This window comes from Armigeres subalbatus, chromosome 3 (genome assembly GCF_024139115.2).
Source record: "Armigeres subalbatus isolate Guangzhou_Male chromosome 3, GZ_Asu_2, whole genome shotgun sequence".
Taxonomy (NCBI): Eukaryota; Metazoa; Arthropoda; class Insecta; order Diptera; family Culicidae; genus Armigeres; species Armigeres subalbatus.
In genome coordinates this window covers 110,701,545-110,721,613 of record NC_085141.1, presented here as the reverse complement: position 1 = coordinate 110,721,613, position 20,069 = coordinate 110,701,545, and the positions used below count along the sequence as shown (strand labels likewise).

The 20,069-nt window shown below is 41.0% G+C and overlaps 2 protein-coding genes across 3 annotated transcripts in view; one reads left to right on the top strand and one right to left on the bottom strand.

Annotated features, from left to right (window-relative positions):
* Positions 1-20,069, top strand: part of LOC134224460 (uncharacterized) — a 346,723-nt gene that overhangs the window by 112,205 nt on the left and 214,449 nt on the right. The gene's annotated exons all lie outside the window — the stretch shown is intronic.
* LOC134227843 (probable cytochrome P450 313a2) lies at positions 287-18,109 on the bottom strand. The gene is made up of 3 exons (XM_062709527.1): positions 17,442-18,109; positions 17,241-17,367; positions 287-1,111 (listed from the first exon to the last, which is right to left on the bottom strand). Exons 1-3 carry the CDS (start codon positions 18,056-18,058, stop codon positions 377-379), a joined length of 1,479 nt encoding a protein of 492 aa, XP_062565511.1. The 5' UTR covers positions 18,059-18,109; the 3' UTR covers positions 287-376.

Below are 20,069 nucleotides of genomic sequence, written 5' to 3'. Positions count from 1 at the left end.
TCTCAGGGGGCGGTGGTTATGTCCAAAACCATCCCCGCGGCTACGCCACTGATTCTTCTATATACTGACCCTATTCTCAATCTCTTGATTTAGAAGTAAACGGTAAACTAGAGTATTAATTAAATAATATTACAACAAATTACCAACTCGTGAAACCTTAGCCTGAATAAATAATAATATAGAAGCCAAAGAAATAAGTAGATACAGATACATAGTTTTGTCCAAGCATCATTGGTTGCCATAAATAAAAAAAACAATTTCGTTTTGATTGGATGAATTGTTTTTTTAAACAAGTTTAATCTTTAATTATGGATGTGATTGATTCTTTATTCTTTATTTTGATCAATATGAATTAAATAGTTACCAATTTTCCAATTTATCGTCTTTTAATCCGCATCATATGCTTATTAGCCAATAGTAGAATAAAAGAAGCTTCTAGTTTGAGTTCGCTCAGCTTCAAATCCGTCTCGAACCGATATTGTTTGACCAACTTGACAAGAAGCACCTTCATTGAAATCCACGCGTATCGTATTCCGATGCAGTTTCGGCCTCCACCGCCAAATGGAATGTACGCGTACGGATGCCTTTTGGCGCATCTCTCCGGCAGAAAATTGTCCGGATCGAACTCATCCGAACGCTCTCCCCAAATAGCTCGATCGCGGTTCAGTTTCAGAACCGGAATGGCAATCGTGGCTCCAGCCGGAATGGTCCACCGGTCGACCTGCAATTCCTTCACACAAGTGCGATTCAATAGAGCGGCAACGGGGATAATTCGCAACGATTCCTTGATGACCTGATCCAGATAAACTAGATTTGGGAGATCTTCCAGCGTGACTTGACCGCCTGGGACAACATGGGTTACTTCTCGGTAGACTCGTTCCTGCACTTCTGGATGAATGGCCATCATCAGCAAGGTGTGGGCAATCGTGTTGGAGGTGGTGTCCATTGAAGCAAACATAAACGTATCGATATTGGCCATCAATGTTTCCTGGTCTATTTCCTCCGTGTTGAAAGCGATACGCTCCAAACGTTCGATTAGAATCTCGCGGCTAGTGGCATGGTCGTCTTTGGGCGATTGCTTTCCTTGTTTTTCTTTTCGAGCATCGCAGATCTTGATCGAGAATGACAAAAAGGGAAATAACCAATTAGTAACATGAAGGAAACATGATAAATAGGATATAGCTTATAAGTTGGTATGAATTTCACTCGCATTTTCTAAATAATTTTGTTACCAAATTACAAAACATTAAATTATCCCAGTTATCAAATTTAATAGAATTGCTTTGGGAAACACAAACCAAAGACTTGAAAACAGGTGAAATCAATTTTTCTGGGGGTATCAGGCAAAGATGGAGCTTAGGTGCACTCTTATAAGCAGTTCCCAAAATAATGTTTTCAACAGTTTGCTTATTGAAGATTTTTGCGTGACATACTTTATGGATCTTCCCTAATAGATCTCACTTCATCCAAATAAGTTCCTAACGAGGGGTCAAAAACATTCTCTTGATTGAGAATGCCTTCAAATCTCCGCGTGACCTGATCCTCAATTGGACTAGTGAGACGTAGACTAAAATTATGAGCACTCTCAAATTGCTGAGCAAGTTTTTGAGCCTTTACTTTCCTCTTTAAGCGATTTTCGTTAATTTTAAAAAAGGTTTCAAACTGGGATCCAACTTTGAGACATTATTCTCAAAGTTGGTATTTCTAAGATTAGCGAAGCGTTTGGCATTTCCTCAGGGCGGTCAATATGCGCCAGTAAAGAAATCTTCGAATTTAATGATGATAATTATGTACTTCCAATGTGTTTACCAATAATTCATATAGAATTCGAAAAAAAAAGATTGGGCGAAAAACTTTAACTTTTCAAAAGAACCTAAGGAACATTTTTTCATGAAATAATTTGAGTACTGCAACCGAAAGCTCTCACATTGGTCTGTTCTTTGCAACATCCAAATATATTCATGAAAAAAAAATTTACTCAGGTCCTTTTGAAAATTGAAGCGAGAATTATATTATGAGAAAACGATTTAATTTTTAAGTTCTGCATTTTTGTGCGAATCCAAACGATGCGGGTTGAAACGCGCCACCACGAGGGCAAAAATGTAAACAAACAGCTAGGAAACTGACATAAGAATCAAGTTTCAATTAAGGAAAAGTCCTATTCTCGATTCCACTCAAATGAAAGCTGATGAAATTTTTATTAAATTTGTTTTGCTAATTTGTCGTGTAACAAGATATATTTTGCATATAAGATATGTTGATTCCGTAATTGATGTGGTGGGTACTAAGGACTATGTGCATTACGGAGTCAAATTACTATTTCCTCAGCAAATATGAAATTGAAATTCAATGAGTTTATTTTCACGTCGGTATATGTACCGCGTATTCAGAGAATTTCAGATAAAAAAGGCTTTTAAATGGAATCCACGAAATCCATAAAATTAAGCCTTAAGGTCTACACTTCAAATCAAAGCTCAATCGGACTGTTTTAAATATGGTACATGCCCTTTATGACGCATAGAATAGAATGTGTCCATAGTATAGGTTCTTAGTCATCCAAGAAATCCCTGGAGTAAGGCCTTAATCTCTATACGAGAAACCAAAGCTCAACCATACATAACTTTTCATATAAATTGTTTGAAAAATTATCGTCATTCGTTTTACAGAAAACGCTCCTGTCGTCTATTATCAGAATCGCGAAAAATACAGTCACCCATGATTTATTCCTATTTGACGTTTGCTCCTAACCCATCTTATATATAAAAATGAAATGGTCTGTGTTCGTATCCGCATAACTCGAAAACGGCTGGATGGATGTTTTTCATTTCTTCAGCAGAAACATTCGTTATAGTTTCCGACGAGTTTATATGATATTTCCTAATGCGAAAATTACGAGTAAAGTTGAGCAAATCGTGAAAAACTAAAATTGTGATTCCTTTGCGAACTTTGCATGGGCAGTTCGGAACTCACATTCTCGCCTACTATGCAGGACAACGTCTGCCGGGTCCACTAGAACTTCTATATAAATCGGCAGCATCATCATCGTGTAGATCTTGAGGCCTTACTTCAGCGATTTGTTGGATGACCAAGGTCCTAAGCTCTAAACTAATGCTGATCTTTGTATCACAAAGGACATGTACCATATTTGAAACAGTCTGATTGATCTTTTGTTACACATGTAGATCTCGAGACCTTACTTCAGGAAATTCTTGGGTGACTAAAATTCTAATCTGTAGACTCATTCTTTCCGGTGTGTCATAAATCTGTATCTATATATCAATTCTCCAATTTCACTTGCTATTCCCACCTTGCTTCACTTTTTGCTTCATTTTATATTTCTCCTTGTACTTCTCACATCTCGTTATTTACTTCTTGCATCTCATTTATTAATTTTCACATTTCTCTTGTGTTTTTCACTTTTCACTTCTCTCGCCTCACAACAAGTATCGCGCTTATTACTTCTCACATTTTACTACTTGATTCTCATTTTTCACTTATCACATCTCATTTTTCACTTTTCAATTCTGATTTGTTCCACTTACTTCGCTCATTTCACCAATCAATTCCCATGTCCCTATTCCCATTTCACAATTTTCGATTTCTACTTCTCACTATTCGTTCCTCATTTCTCACTTTCCATCACACTTTACTTCTTACTCATAACTTCTTACGTTAATTTTCTCATTTTTCAATTCTTACTTTTCTTCTTTCTATATATAAAAATCAGTTAACATTTCCTTTGAGGCATTATAACTCGCGAATGGATGGACCGATTTGCAAGATTTCCTCACTAATCGTTTCATCGTGGGATCAGCTGCGCTTTCATAGGGGCGTAACTGTATTGATCGATTTATCATAATCGATTTTCATCACCCTTTATCACACCCTTTATCATATCATTAAATTATCGACAAACTAGCGCAATTCGGTACAATAATAAAAAGAAAACATCGACGAAGAGGAATTGACCAATACAGTTACGCCCCTATGAAACTAAGCGCGAGATTTTGCTGAGAAAGTTGAACAAATGTGAAAATACTACGTTTTTCACGATTAGAAATACTATTACTATTAGAAATCGATCTAGAGGGCGACGCTGCAATCACCCTAATCGATTGACAGTTAGGTCGAAATAAAAACAACCCGAGCAAGATCGGGCAGGTTCGACTAGTTCTTTTTAGCTCTTTTAGTGGAATGTCTTCAACTTAGTCTTAGATAGTTAAATAATTTATAAATAAATCATTTATGACACACGCCCTTGTCAAAATATGACCACCACAGTCAAACATATCTGATAGGCGCGTTTTGGCCTGCATGCAAACTTTTTGCCTTTCTCGTATACTAAGTATACGGTAAAGGCTATATGATCACTCCAAAAACAAACTTTTTATAGGAGACCCGGAGACCAATAGTGTTATATACCGATCGACTCAGTTCGATGAATTGAGGTGATGTCTGTGTGTGTGTGTGTGTGTGTGTGTGTGTTTTTTTTTCTTCCTAAACAATGGAGGGGGAATCTGCTCAACAGACATCCTGGGTTGACCAGGAAGTGCTGGGTTAGGGGCCACCTTCAATGAGGGAGGCAGGACTGCATCCAAGCCCATCGTCCCTTCGATACAACCAGAAAGTAATGCTTCAAAGGGGGGCCAGTGCATAACGCACCCTCGAGGTTAGCTGCGTGTCCTTGCGGCATCGAACATCGTGACTCGCTTTTTTAGAAGAACACCATGGTATCGTGCCAGCGCATTGCCGGCTTTCCAGGTGGCCTTACCACGCCCTATGTCCTCGGAAGGTGAGCAGGGTCGACTTCGCGCCTGCTTCCCTCTGCACGACTGGTATCAAGAATGATGATGCCGCGTGCACCCCAAATTGACCTTTCTGCGATAGGGCCTATTCGCCAGCACACAGAGGGACTTGCCGACACGGTGCCTACGCCTGCCCCAGCCTTGACGAGGACCCCTTTCCGTCCTCGGGCTCGGAACCCGCCCGGTTGACCGACGCCGCGAAAGCGACGATACCATGTTGTTTTTCACGCGGCCACTTGTTCGATAAAAGGATCAAGTTCGACCACAGGGCACCGGTATGACCCATGAAGCCGACTCCGAACCCTTGGACCACCTCTTATTTGCGCCTGAACTAGCCATCCTTGAGTCCACGCGCCACCTTCTGTGTAGCTCCGAGACGATTTGGACGATAGCCGATAAAACGGCGTTCCAGCCAACTTCATCTTTACACATCCTCCGAACTAGGTTGTCCGGGGTAGTGTCCAGACCACATGTGGCAAGCATGTGGTCACGCATTGTGCGAAAACGCGGGCACACGAACAACACGTGTTCCGCCGTTTCCTCTAAACCAACGCACACCGGACACTCTGGCGAGGCCGAGTGTCCGAACCGGTGTAGGTACTGTCTGAAGCAACCATGGCCTGTAAGGACCTGGGTCAGGTGGAAAGTGATTTCCCCATGGCGCCTCTTGACCCACGTACCTATCTCCGGTATCAACCTATGTGTCCATCTACCCTTAGCGGAACTGTCCCACGCACGCTGCCATTTGACCATTGAGGCCAACCTGACAGTCCTGCGGATGCCTCTCGTGCCGCGCATTTCAAAGCACTCTATGTCTTCACCGATAACGATGTCAATAGGCATCATACCGGTGATGACGCAGAGTGCATCGTGCGACTTACGGTACGGTACGCGCTCGCAACTCTGAGGCACATGAGCCTATACGTACTTTCTAACTTTGTTCTGTAGCAGTTAATACGCAGGGCCGTGCCCCAAGCTGGCCCCCCATACCTCAGTATGGACAGAGCAACGCTAGCCAGAAGCTTGCGCTTGCTGGCATAAACCGCAGAGCTATTGGACCAAAGGTGAGCTTATCGTCGATTATTACCCCCAAGAGATTGATTGAGCGTTCAGAGGTGATCGTGCAGTTGCCTGCCCTTATCACCGCTTGTTGCTCCGACTTTCGGTTGTTAACAACAACCACCTCAGTCTTGTGGTGAGCCAGTTCTAACTTCCTGGAACTCATCCACTCCTCCACAATTGCGATCGAGTGGGCTGCAGTCAACTCCACCTCTTCGATTGATTCGCCGTAGACCTCCAGCGTAATATCGTCAGCGAAGCCGACGATTACCACGCCCACCGGGAACTTCAACCTCAAGACACCGTCGTACATGACGTTCCATAACACCGGACCCAGTATGGAACCTTGCGGAACCCCTGAGGTTATGTCAACGCACTTCCGGCCTGCCTCCGTGTCGTATACCAGTACTCGATTCTGGAAGTAGCTTCCGAGAATCTTGTATAGGTACTCGGGAATTCCAAGACGCAGGAGCGCATCTGCAATAGCTGCCCAACTGGCACTATTGAAAGCATTCCTCACGTCGAGAGTCACTACTGCACAATAGCGAACTCCCTCCTCTTACGCTGGATAGCTATCTCCGCGGATTTGGTAACCGACAAGATAGCGTCTACGGTCGACTTACCCTTTCGGAAGCCAAACTGGTTACGCGATAGACCATCCGCACCCTCCGTGCGCATCAACAACTTTCCTAGGCATGGTGGCATCGCATGCACGCGAGAGTACTGTTACCAGCTGCTCGCCACTCAGACCGAGAGTATTGTGCTCGCGGCGGAGCGCTTCCTTAAACACCTCGTCGTCGAAGTATGATGTCTTCCACATACGAGGACTAGGCCTCGCCCCTTCTTCCGTCCGCTGAATGCTGGTCGTATAGTCGATACTGTAGCGAACCGCCAGGTGGTCGCTGTGAGTGTAGCCATCATCTACCCTCCAGTTCGAACTACTCGTTTGGCCAGGGCTCCAGAACGTAACGTCGATAATCGACTCGGCGCCGTTCCAGCTGTAGGTACTTTTGGTACCGACATTAGCCAAGTCCACATCCAACATGGCCAGTGATTCCAGCAGGATCTGCCCCCGTTGATTCGTGGATCGGCTTTCCAGGTCCTTCCTCCTCCGGTTTTGGAGGTACCTGGCCGGGGTTCGGCTTCCCAGCCCCACTACCCTTGTTCGGGGTAGTAACCCTCCGCGTTTTGGGGCGGCCCCAGGGAGCTCATCCCCTGGAGACTGTCTCCCCGTTCTTGTCTCTGCTCCGTTGGAGCAGCCACCCCCGACGTGCCCGCGAATACTTGAGCCTCGGTCTGGGTAGACTTTGGCACCACCGTCTTCGCTGGCACGTCCTTGGTCGATTCGACCTTGCCCAAATCCGCGAATTCGTGGGCCTCAGTCTGGGTAGACCTTGACTCCATGGATTTCACGGGTTCGCACTTGGCCGTCCCGACCGCCGTTTCCAGCTTGGCGTCCATCATCGACTTTCGAAGTTTCTGCAAGCTCCTCTTGAGGTCCTTACTGATATTATGCTTCGATGACGCAAAGTCGATGATGGCGTCCAGCTGTTCCGTCGCCACCTCGAAGGCCGAAAGCCCATCGCGTTTGCGGTTCATCGCCTCCACAAGCCATGGGCCGTCAATAACCTCTACCGGCGTTTTTTTAGCCGAGAGGAAGGTTAAGTGACCCACGCTGGCGCTACGCACTGAGCTGCCGACTATTGCCTCTGGCCTCCTAGACGGAGACCTGAACAACCCACCTCTTGCGAAGGGGTTGTCGCCTACACTACTACCACTAGTTGAAGAATTGCCTTGGTTTTCCATTTTGGTCCCACGAGTTGCTCGGGAAAAGAGGTCCACCACGCCAGAGCCCAGCATGACGCGGTAAGGGACAATTACTGTGGAGGGTGCCCAGGTACCCCTAGAGATGTCCTAAAATCCCGATTAATCGATTAGTTACTAATCGATTACTCTTGATTCTTGTCGATTATTGAATCGAATAATCATTGTATAGTAATCGATTCAAAATTAATCGATTATCACAAAGATGAATCGATTAATCGAAATAATCAATTAATTTTCGACATCCTTATGATGTCGTAAAATTCTGATTAATCGATTAGTAACTAATCGATTACTCACGATTCCTCTCGATTATTGAATCGATTAACCGTTGGGTAATAATCGATGCAAAATTAATCGATTATCACAACGATGAATCGATTAATCGAAGTAATCGATTAATTTGCGACATCTCTAGGTACCCCACAGGCTCCGTTAAAGGCCTAGCTTATTATTTCACCCCCCTGGCCATGCATCCCCTCGGCACGGGTCGCTTGACGCCTTGGGATTAGGGGTTAGGGACAATGGTCCCGGTCTGACTCGCAGTGGCCATGGGGAGGTGTGTGTGTGTGTGTGTGTGTGTGTGTTTTTTTTTCTTCCTAAACAATGGAGGGGGAATCTGCTCAACAGACATCCTGGGTTGACCAGGAAGTGCTGGGTTAGGGGCCACCTCCAATGAGGGAGGCAGGACTGCATCCCCGACCAGCTAAACCGTTTCCATTGTCGCCAAGCCCATCGTCCCTTCGGTACAACCAGAAAGTAATGCTTCAAAGGGGGGCCAGTGCATAACGCACCCTCGAGGTTAGCTGCGTGTCCTTGCAGCATCGAACATCGTGACTCGCTTTTTTAGAAGAACACCACGGTATCGTGCCAGCGCATTGCCGGCTTTCCAGGTGGCCTTACCACGCCCTATGTCCTCGGAAGGTGGGCAGGGTCGACTTCGCGCCTGCTTCCCTCTGCACGACTGGTATCAAGAATGATGCCGCGTGCACCCCAAATTGACCTTTCTGCGATAGGGCCTATTCGCCAGCACACAGAGGAACTTGCCGACGCGAGGCCTACGCCTGCCCCAGCCTTGACGAGGACCCCTTTCCGTCCTCGGGCTCGGAACCCGCCCGGTTGACCGACGCCGCGAAAGCGACGATACCATGTTGTTCTTCACGCGGCCACTTGTTCGATAAAAGGATCGAGTTCGACCACAGGGCACCGGTATGACCCATGAAGCCGACTCCGAACCCTTGGACCACCTCTTATTTGCGCCTGAACTAGCCATTCCTCGAGTCCACGCACCACCTTCTGTGTAGCTCCGAGACGATTTGGACGATAGCCGATAAAACAGCGTTCCAGCCAACTTCATCTTTACACATCCTCCGGACTAGGTTGTCCGGGGTAGTGTCCAGACCACATGTGGCAAGCATGTGGTCACGCATTGTGCGAAAACGCGGGCACACGAAAAAAAAAATTTCGCGTTTTTTCTCCCTGGCTTTTCACCTGGCTTTGGAAACATGTTTGTCGCTATTTGACACGACAAGTTATGATCAATGGTGTTTCGAAATCTTAATTTTGATTTGTTCAATGACACATAATTGGAATATTTCAATATTTTGAATGTCCAAATAGGAAGTAAAATTATCTGTTTCTTTATTCCATGCATTTAGGCACATATTTAAAGTCCTTGAACCGATAGAATAAGGTTAAGGAATCGTTACTGTTGTGTGTAGTGAACAATAATCCTTAAAAAAAGGAATCCTAGAATCGGACAACACATGATCATTTGGGAAAATAGATTAATATATGTTCTGCAAACTATGCTAAAAGTCAGCTACGGTGATAAAACCCGCAGGGTAAAATGTGTTTTTACTAGTATGTTATTTAAAGAAGATTCAGCACAACAAATTTTACTGAAACTTGAAATATATTTTAAAAATTCATTTTGAATAAGCTGTAAAATTCTGCATGAAATGAAAAACAAATCCTGTAAATGTTTTGCGGCCCGCTTCAACAGTTCAAAATTACTATGCGGCCCTAGATAGTAAACATGCTGGGGACCACTGGTCTAGCCCATTTTTCAGGCACTTCTTCTTTTCTTCTTCTTCTTATTGACATTACATCCCCACACTGGGACATAGCCGCCTCGCAGCTTACTGTTTATTAAGCACTTCCACAGTTATTAACTGCGAGGTTTCTAAGCCAGGTTACCATTTTTGCATTCGTATATCATGAGGCTAACACGATAATACTTTTATGCCCATGGAAGTCGAAACAATTTCCAATCCGAAAATTGCCTAGACCGGCACCGGGAATCGAACCCAGCCACCCTCAGCATGGTCTTGCTTTGTAGCCGCGCGTCTTACCGCACGGCTTTCAGGCACTTACCCTTGACGGATTTGCTTGCAACATGTTGCATTTGACTCAGAATCCTTTCCCATTGTTTTCTATTGAAAATTGACCCGATCGGACTATGGGCTTAGGAGTTATGGCCAAAATACATTTTTTCATATAAAAGTACATTAAAAAGTATAGCTCATTTTTTGAGCACTTATCCTTAACCGATTTACTCACAACAAGTTGCGTTCGACGAAGAATCCTGTCCCATTGTTTCCTATTGAAAATTTGCTGGATCGGACTATGGGCTCAAAAGTTATGGACAAAATACTTTTTTTGATACCAAAAGTGCGTAGAAATTACTAACTCGAAATAAACGAGAAAGGCACCATCACCGCTAGGTGGATTAATCTGGGTTTTTTTTTATTAAATTGTGTTTTTTTTTCTATGAAAAATGTAGTAAAGTTAAGTTTGTAGTAACTTTGCACAATAATCATTAATTTGCTCTTCTTGACCAGTCATCCCCAAAGCGCGGTGCGCGGGCCGCATGCGGCCCTAAGTCTTTTTCTGCGGCCCACGAAGAATTTCTGAGATTACACTACATGTGGTCCAATGATAAGCATTATATGACAGGAAAGCTTTGATCTGTACTCGGGAACCTGTCAAACTCATATTATTATGATGTTGAAGCATAATTGATATCGGTAATACTTTTAGGCCCTCCTTAGCCGTGTAGTAAGACGCGCGGCTACAAAGCAAGACCATGCTGAGGGTGGCTGGCTCTTGGTAGGACGCTTCAGTCTCCGATCCTCTTGAAGAGAGGTATCCGAGCCTCTTGAAGGAAGGCTTCAGCGGGCTTCAGAGCCTCTTGAAAGTGGCTTTTGAGCCACTTAAAATGCTTCTAAGTATCTTGAAAGTACCTTTCCAAGCCTCTTGGAAAAAATAATTTCGTGCCTCTTGAAGGGAAGCTTACGAGCCTCTTGAAAGGAGGCTTCCGTGTCTCTCGAAGGGATTCTTCCAAGCCTCTCGAAGAAAGGCTTCCAAACATCTCGAAGGAAGGCTTCAGAGCCTCTTGAAAGGTGGCTTTCGAGCCACTTGAAAGGAGGCTTTCGAGCCTCTCAAAAAGAGGGTTCTGAGACTCTTGAAAGTATGCTTTCAAGCCTCTTTAATATATTATTACGAGCCTCGTAAAGGGAAGCTTCCCGGGCAGAAGCCATGAACAGAATAACAAAACATGATATGGAATTGATTGATATAAGAGATAAAAGAACTGGCAACAATATCAGAAATTTGCACTGAAATATCATTTAAACATCAAGATATGCTATGGATAAGAACAAACTAATGGCACTTGATATCGATCACTTATTACAAATAACATATCTTGATATCCTCAAGATATTTTAGTGCAAAATATTGATATTATCGTCTGATCTTTTATCTCTTATATCAATCATGTCCATATCTCATTTTGCTATCTTATCAACATTTGATATTATTAAGCTATTTTCTTCTACTCGGGTTCCGAGCCTCTAAAAAGGAGACTTAAGTGTCTCTTAGAAGGAGCCTTCCGAGCATCTTGAAAGGAGGCTTCCGAGCCTCTCTCAAGGCTACTTTACACCTCTGGAAAATTTCCCGCCTGGTTTTGATCCCCGTGCATTTTAAATGGGGCCGGGATTTTAATTTTCCGTGCACAAATCCCGAAAACATATCCAAAACAATACCGCATATGTAAAAATACATGGGGAAAAATCCGACGATCTGGAAAGAATGCTTCTGAGCCTCTTGAAAGAAGGCTTTCGAGCCTCTTGAAAGGAGGCTTCCGAGAAGCGTAGAATGATGCTTCTAATTCTCTTGCACCGAAGCAACTGAACTTTTAGAAAAAAAAAAGCCTCCATGCCTCTCAAATGGAGGCTTTCTTACCTTCAGACTCTAGATTTTAGTTCAGAAGCATGTTGTTAACATATTATTCAATATTATGTTTCAAATAGGTAGATTGCATTAAAGTTTTTTGAAATTTGTTCTTTCAACGTTTTGTCCTTTTGATCTTTTTATCGCACAGTCCTTCATACACTGCACAATGGTCCCAGAGTCGAATCTAGCAAGACAAAAATGTTTGCGCCAAACTATTAGTTTTAGATATATAGTGTCTTTGGGAAAAAAATTCATATTTTTGGCGATTTTTTCCATGAAGTGAAATCAGGGTGGTACTTATATTTCACAAGTTAATAATAACTTTTTAATTTTCGGTAAAGACTTGTGCAATGTTCCACAAAGTTGTAGAGCAATTAGTTTTGAGCAACTTTGCCGAAGAAACCATTTTCTATCACTTATGGTTCGCAAGTTATGAGCTTTTTAATAAATACGTTAGGGCGGTCCCTAAAAATCGGTATTCTTCACATAACTTTTTATACATTCATTTCTCGCATAAACTTTGTTCCGAGCACTTTTAGGACTTTTGAAGACGCACATTTTTGTTGAAGAACCATGGATATATCTCTTATAACAAAAAAGTTATTCGAGTTTTTGTATGAAAAACATGTTTTTTTCATATGCGTATATTTCAAAATGGAGCAAACCGATTTTCAATCTATTGATTCTATTCGGAAGCTCACACTTTTCTGCGTTTATGATGGGAAAACTGAGAGAGCGTTTTTTGTTTAAAGCGTTTTATTTCATTTTGAAAAAAATATGTTTTTATTCGAAAAACGGCTATAACTTGATAAATAAACGAGATAGGTCCATGGGTCTTTAACAAAAAGATGTGTCTTTAGAAGTTCTAAATGTGGTCCATACAAAGTATCCCTCAAAAATCAATACATAAAAATATATTTAAAAAAACGGTTTTCGTAAGGAAATAAACGTTAGATCGATCAAAGTAGGCTGAACTAGAGAGCGCATTTTCTCGGTTCATTCATACTGAATGTTTACATCCGCGTTGAGACTGCCATGTCTTTTGTGTGCCATGCTAAACATCAAACAGAAAATCAGGCTACTATGCATATTGATGGTAGTAGCTTGGTTTTCTGTTGGATATGTAGCGTTAAAAATACGTCACTTTTGAAGTATAGCCTTTGTTACAAGCCTATCTTGTTTTGATTAGATTTTTTTCGGTATCGCCAGTGCAGTGGGAGAAAGCGAAGATGACCAGTGGTTAGCTACTATTACGCCCTATTACGTTAAAATCAAATCTTCACATTTGGCCGCCACGTGGTGCATCCTAGCGGTGAATGCTTGGATAGCACGTGCTATTTGTACTGCGGAGAAATTTTTCATATGTATGAGAGCTTTGGAAAATTATCACGAAAGTTGTATTTTTTGTTGCAAGGCACAATAACGTCAAAAAAAAATCATACGCTCTGGCGACCAGCCTACTTTGATCTAACTAACGTTTATTTCCTTACGAAAACCGTTTTTTATAAATATATTTTTATGTATTGATTTTTGAGGGATACTTTGTATGGACCACATTTAGAACTTCTAAAGGCACATCTTTTTGTTAAAGACCCATGGACCAATCTCGTTTATTTATCAAGTTATAGCCGTTTTTCGATTAAAAACATATTTTTTTCAAAATGAAATAAAACGCTTTAAACAAAAAACGCCCTCTCAGTTTTCCCACCATAAACGCAGAAAAGTGTGAGCTTTTGAATAGAACCAATAGATTGAAAATCGGTTTGCTCCATTTTGAAATATACGCATATGAAAAAACATGTTTTTCAAACAAAAACTCGAATAACTTTTTTGTTATAAGAGATAGATCCATGGTTCTTTAACAAAAATGTGCGTCTTCAAAAGTCCTAAAAGTGCTCGGAACAAAGTTTATGCGAGAAATGAATGTATAAAAAGTTATGTGAAGAATACCGATTTTTAGGGACCGCCCTAACGTATTTATTAAAAAGCCAATAACTTGCGAACCATAAGTGATAGAAAAATGGTTTCTTCGGCAAAGTTGCTCAAAATTAATTGCTCTACAACTTTGTGGAACATTGCACAAGTCTTTACCGAAAAATTAAAAAGTTGATATTATGAACTTCTGAAATATATGAAATAAAGGTCAAAAAATATAAAAAAAATTTCCCAAAGACACTATATATCTAAAACTAATAGTTTTGGCGCAAACATTTTTGTCTTGCTAGATTCGACTCTGGGACCATTGTGCACTGTGGTGGTTTTCGAGGGCAGGATTCAATAGGCTTTGATTTATTAATCGCCATGCATATTATCTACAATACATAGTTTGAAAAAAAAAACAAAATTATCAAAACTTTATCAATAAGTTTTGATTGGAATTGTAATACAGTCGCCATTACGCATTCTTGGCCGAGGTACATACTTCCAGGGGTACGTATACCCCAGGTTGAGAACCGCTTATCTAGACATATGTTAATGTTACCGAGAAAATGTTTTTATCTAATAAAAAAACCTTAGCGAAACGGAAGCCTGAATTTTACAAAAAGAGGGAAAAACACATTTTTTTAATTTCATTATAGATGTCTTTACAAGTATTTTTCAACCGTCTAAGACGAGTTTAGTTCTCTCCATTTAATTCCACTAATTATTTTGTTATCTTTGCAGATACGTTTCACGTAATACGACCACAAATGTGTGGTCGTCTTCAGTGTCTCGTACTTGACTCGACTAAAAAGAGCTTAAAATATTTTTTCCCCAAATATTTTTCATTTAGTGATCCGACAACATGTTTAGAAGTCAGCTGGCATTGGTTTTGTAACTAAATTCAGTCTATTAACTCAGAAATTACCATGGTGCATATTAGCTGACTGGCGCATTTTAAACGCAGTTCCCCCGCACTATGCCCAGGGCGTCAAGAAAGTTTCAACCCAAAAACAACCTAGGTTGGATCGAGAATCGAACTCGCCAACTGCAGATTGGAAATCCTACGCCTTTGCTTGCAAGTTTTTGAAGAACCCCTTAGTTCTATGTATGTAGGCATATTTCTCACTCTTAAACACAAAAATCAATATCCAACAAACACATATGATAATCAATACTCCTAAAATCAGTAATCAACACACATGTAATCCAATAACCATAAAAAAGCAACCATAGTACCTACAATGATCCACACCTTATCCACAATATTTTCACCATAGGTATTAAAGCAAACGGACCGTTGGCCGAAAGTAAAATATAGGGCTGTTCATTAAAGTAAGTGGACATTTTTTTATGAATGGTTTAAGGTTAAAACGAAAAATTGGTCATTTTCGCTCTGTGTGCAAAGACATTGCATTTTGATGGACGACGAGATATACACCAGTACACTTCCAGGGCCACAATTTTTCAACGCTGAACAGAGGACAGATGTGCCTGATGACGATCCGAACCGAAAAAAATGGTGAAAAGGTTTTGATATGGCAAGCAATTTGCTCCTGTGGCTTAAAGAGTTCTCCGTATTTCACAAACAACGGTGAAAATTAAAGAAAAAAAAAGTATCAAAAAACGACTTCTAACCATCTACAGAAAGCATACGGATCCTCTACTGTTTTGACCGTATCTGGCATCGGCTCACTACGCTTCTGCTACGTTGGAGATGCTGAAAAAGAAAAAAGTCGATTTTGTCGAAAAATGCCAAAATCTACCAAACTGCTCTAAACTGCGTCGTATCGAAAAATATTGGGCAAAAATTAAGCGGCATCTTAAGGAATATGGAAGAGAAGCAAACTCTGTTGATAGCTTCAAGAAAATTTAATCTGCGGTACAATGAAAAGTTACTGAAGAAGTTGTGCACAATCTAATGGGAGGTATCAAGAGAAAAGTCCGAGCATTCATCAGAAAAGAGAAGTAAATATTCGAAATCACGTGAAATCGTTCATATGTATGTTGATTGTCATTTATATAAAACAACCTTATGAATTTGTTCCAAAATAAATATGTTCCTTTGAAAAACAGGTGTCCACTTTTTTTAATGAACAGTCCTTAGTAACCGATTAAAGATAATAGCCCCAATTAATGCTTTGCATTGTTGAGAGATTTTTTAAATATTTATCATACGTTATGCGTTATTGCAATAAGTTTAAACTTTTGTAGGAGTTTGCGCCATCAAAACGGCTTCAAAACGCCTAACGCCCAACGTTGTCCCATTAGTTATGCAAGCAATTTTTAATATTTGTTAGTGTTAAATAACATCTATCTCAGTTTTGTTACCAAATTTATTAGGTAAATTGGCTAAGATATTAAAACAGTAAACTTTGCAACCATCGATTTAAAAAAAAAGTTTTTTCTTTTGCGGGTCTACTAATACCTCCACTATTGGAACCATTACCCTAATTGCAATAAAGTGTTGAAACATTCTTAAATAAAAAGGCAAAAATATAAAAAAAATGAATATGCCCTAAAGCGATTTTGTCGCATGCGTTACTGTATTCCAAGCTTAAAGCCACACCTTGACAGCGAATATCAAGTTTAGCACCAAGTTTTCGGCTTCAATCGCATTGTATGCAGATGACAGCCGTTTCAGGGGGCTGTATCCGAGCCTTTCCCTTGGACGTAGTTCACGTAAAAAAATGAAATTGATCATGATGATTTTGGTAGCGGTTGTATTGGCAAATGCGCATATTTAAATTCCTTTAATTTTAATCTTAAATCAAATTGAATCAAGGAGAAGATATTTCACATCAAAGTTCACAGCGTGATTACTAATTTTCAAAAAATCAATCAAGATTTGAAACCTGCATTGAACAGTGTTTTACGTAGTTTGCTTTAAGCAGTCGTGCATCATACACAATCCATTTGAACTTTTCTTAAACAGGAATTTGTAGGATTGAAATATCATCCATGTTTAATATTTTAGTAATAACTTTATTATTCGCATATTGAATAATATATTGGTATTGATATCTTTAAATGACCTTTTTTGGCTGCTACACAGATCTTCAATCGCATTTTCGGCAATGGATGATAGTTCCTCTATGGATATTGTGCAGCATTGGTTAGACTTTGTCTTAAATGATCTAAAGATGTGTGTGGCTTAGTACAGGCTCTGGACCAGACAAAATAATCCATTGGATTTAGTGTGGTGGCCATTTGGTTGTCCTGCTACAAAATTTCAGCGTACTTTTGATTCATGCGATGCTGCCAAAACATTCTTTCGTTTTGTTACGCCAATGATTCCCTATGATAAGATAAATATTATTGCATAAACTGAAAACTGGAACAGTTCTGTCTGATACTCGTTCATATCCAAGCCTGATCGATCAAATAACTTACCTCTTGTGACAGTGCTCGCAACCTAGCCATTCTTTGAGTCTCTTCCTTGTACGAAGACGTCAACCGATAAATAAATTCCGGATACAACCAGGGTTTGTACACCCGGCTCATCATGATGATCCACATTCTGCAATAAAGAACTAAGGCATGTAAAGATGACACCAACTATTCTGAACCATGTAACGATGGCTTTCAGCTTACTTTTCCGTATTGTCTGCAAACTCTTCCATAAAGCTAAAATCATCAACGTAAATGTCCACATCGAACAAATTAACCAGCGCGCCCGCCATAGAATAGGCGGCGACTTTCGGTAGTAAATTGATTGCGCCTTTCCCGACGAATTGATCCAAATATTGCACTAACTTGTCGGATTCGGTGTTAAATTTCGGGACGAAAGTGCCCACCACTTTGCCGGAAAGCGGTGGTCCAAGCTGCTTCCGTAGGGGTCTCCATAGGTGATGCTCAACATTCAGCAGGCCCTTCTCAAACCGGAAGAAACTTTGAAACACGGATTTTTCAACACAATTTGGCGAGTTCAAAATCACTGCCAGGTGGTCCGGCTGGTCAAACACGAGACCCAAAAATGGGCCCATCCAGGCGCGGATTGGCGTCTTCAAGGTGTGCAGATACGGCATAAGATATTCGACTATCCCCGTGGAGTTAAGCCCATAGCCTATGTAGGTACTACCGATCAGAGGTAAGTCGAAAGGGGCTGGAAATGTGGCAGCTAGCTCGTAGAGACGCTTTCGAGATCGACGGAACGTAACGTAATAGGCGATGCCGGTGAAAAGTACAAAAACGAGCAACAGTTGAAACATTCTGGCGCGAATGAATGCGAACGGCTTTACTTTGCGAGCTCTCGAACTGAACTGACGGAGGGTGCTGACACCAGTTCGGAAGCTGTGATAGTTTGAAGGCGTTACTTTATTTGAATGAAAACGCACACTTTGTATATGGTGATTTGTGCGATAACGGCGTAATTAGTATATCATTCTCTACTCACGCACTGTTGAAGGGAATCTGAAAAGTTACTTTGTACTCGGGAACATAGTTAATGAGAGAATTATCTCCTACAGGCATGCAGTAACAAGCGTAATAATAATATAAGGCAACATCAATAGTTAGATGCTTACATAGTCAGATAGTTCAAAAAACAATCCAATAAAGCAACAGAATCAATTTTTTATGATTTCATCCGAAGATGGGTCCCGATATTTGATGTGTTCATCAGTTATTAAACATCTCAAAAACTAGCAGGAACCCAAAAATTGCATAAATATCAAAAATATTGCAATTCACATAAAGATATAAAAAATCTTGCCAGCACACTTTGCTAACGTTCATACTGTGTCAAGCAATAAAAGTGTTTTATCAAGTTATGCTTCAACAAGCTCAATTTCAACAAGCTCAAATTTGGATTTGGATTGAATTTAGATTGGAATTGAATTTGGATTGAATTGGATTTGGAATTGGATTGGATTTGGATTGGATTTGGATTGGATTTGGATTGGATTTGGATTGGATTTGGATTGGATTTGGATTGGATTTGGATTGGATTTGGATTGGATTTGGATTGGATTTGGATTGGATTTGGATTGGTTTGGGTTGGGTTTGGATTGGATTGGATTGGTTGGATTGAATTTGGATTGGTTGGTTGGTTTGGATTGGTTTGGATTGGTTTGGATTGGTTGGATTGGTTTGGATTGGTTTGGATTGAATTTGGATTGGTTTGGATTGGTTTGGATTGGTTTGGATTGGTTTGGATTGGTTTGGATTGGTTTGGATTGGTTGGAATTGGATTGGTTTGGATTGGTTTGGATTGGTTTGGATTGGTTTGGTTTGGATTGGTTTGGATTGGTTGGATTGGTTTGGATTGGTTTGGATTGGTTTGGATGGGATTTGGATTGGTTTGGATTGGATTGGTTTGGTTTGGTTTGGATTGGGTTTGATTGGTTTGGATTGGTTTGGATTGGATTTGGATTGGTTTGGTTTGGTTTGGATTGGTTTGGATTGGTTTGGATTGGTTTGGAATTGGATTGGTTTGGTTTGGTTTGGATTGGTTTGGATTGGTTTGGATTGGATTGGTTTGGATTGAATTGGTTTGGATTGGATTGGTTTGGATTGCGTTTTGGATTGGTTTGGATTGGTTTGGATTGGTTTGGATTGGTTTGGTTGGTTTGGTTGGTTTGGATTGGTTTGGATTGGTTTGGATTGGTTTGTATTGGTTTGGATTGGTTTGGATTGGTTTGGATTGGTTTGGATTGGTTTGGATTGGTTTGGATTGGATTTGGATTGGTTTGGATTGGTTTGGATTGGTTTGGATTGGTTTGGATTGGTTTGGATTGGTTTGGATTGGTTTGGATTGGTTTGGATTGGTTTGGATTGGGTTGGATTGGTTTGGAATTGGATTGGTTTTGGTTTGGTTTGGTTTGGTTTGGATTGGTTTGGATTGGTTTGAATTGGTTTGGATTGAATTTGGTTTGGTTTGGATTGGTTTGGATTGGTTTGGATTGGTTTGGAATTTGATTACGTTTGGTTTGGTTTGGATTGGTTTGGATTGGTTTGGATTAGATTTGGATTGGTTTGGATTGGTTTGGATTGGTTTGGTTTTGATTTGGATTGGTTTGGATTGGTTTGGATTGGTTTGGTTGGTTTGGATTGGTTTGGATTGGTTTGGATTGGTTGGATTGGTTTGGATTGGTTTGGTTGGTTTGGATTGGTTTGGATTGGTTGGATTGGTTTGGTTTGGTTTGGATTGGTTTGATTGGTTTTGATTGGTTTGGATTGGTTTGGATTGGTTGGATTGGTTTGGATTGGTTTGGATTGGTT

What these genes read in the sequence shown, in the direction of transcription:
- LOC134227843 (XM_062709527.1), bottom strand. Translation starts at nt 18,058, where the DNA reads ATGTTTCAACTGTTGCTCGTTTTTGTACTTTTCACCGGCATCGCCTAT. An exon ending in TTTGCAGACAATACGGAAAA is followed by an intron (nt 17,368 to 17,441) that starts GTAAGCTGAAAG and finishes TCTTTATTGCAG; the next exon opens with AATGTGGATCATCATGATGA. An exon ending in TGCGAGCACTGTCACAAGAG is followed by an intron (nt 1,112 to 17,240) that starts GTAAGTTATTTG and finishes TTCTCGATCAAG; the next exon opens with ATCTGCGATGCTCGAAAAGA.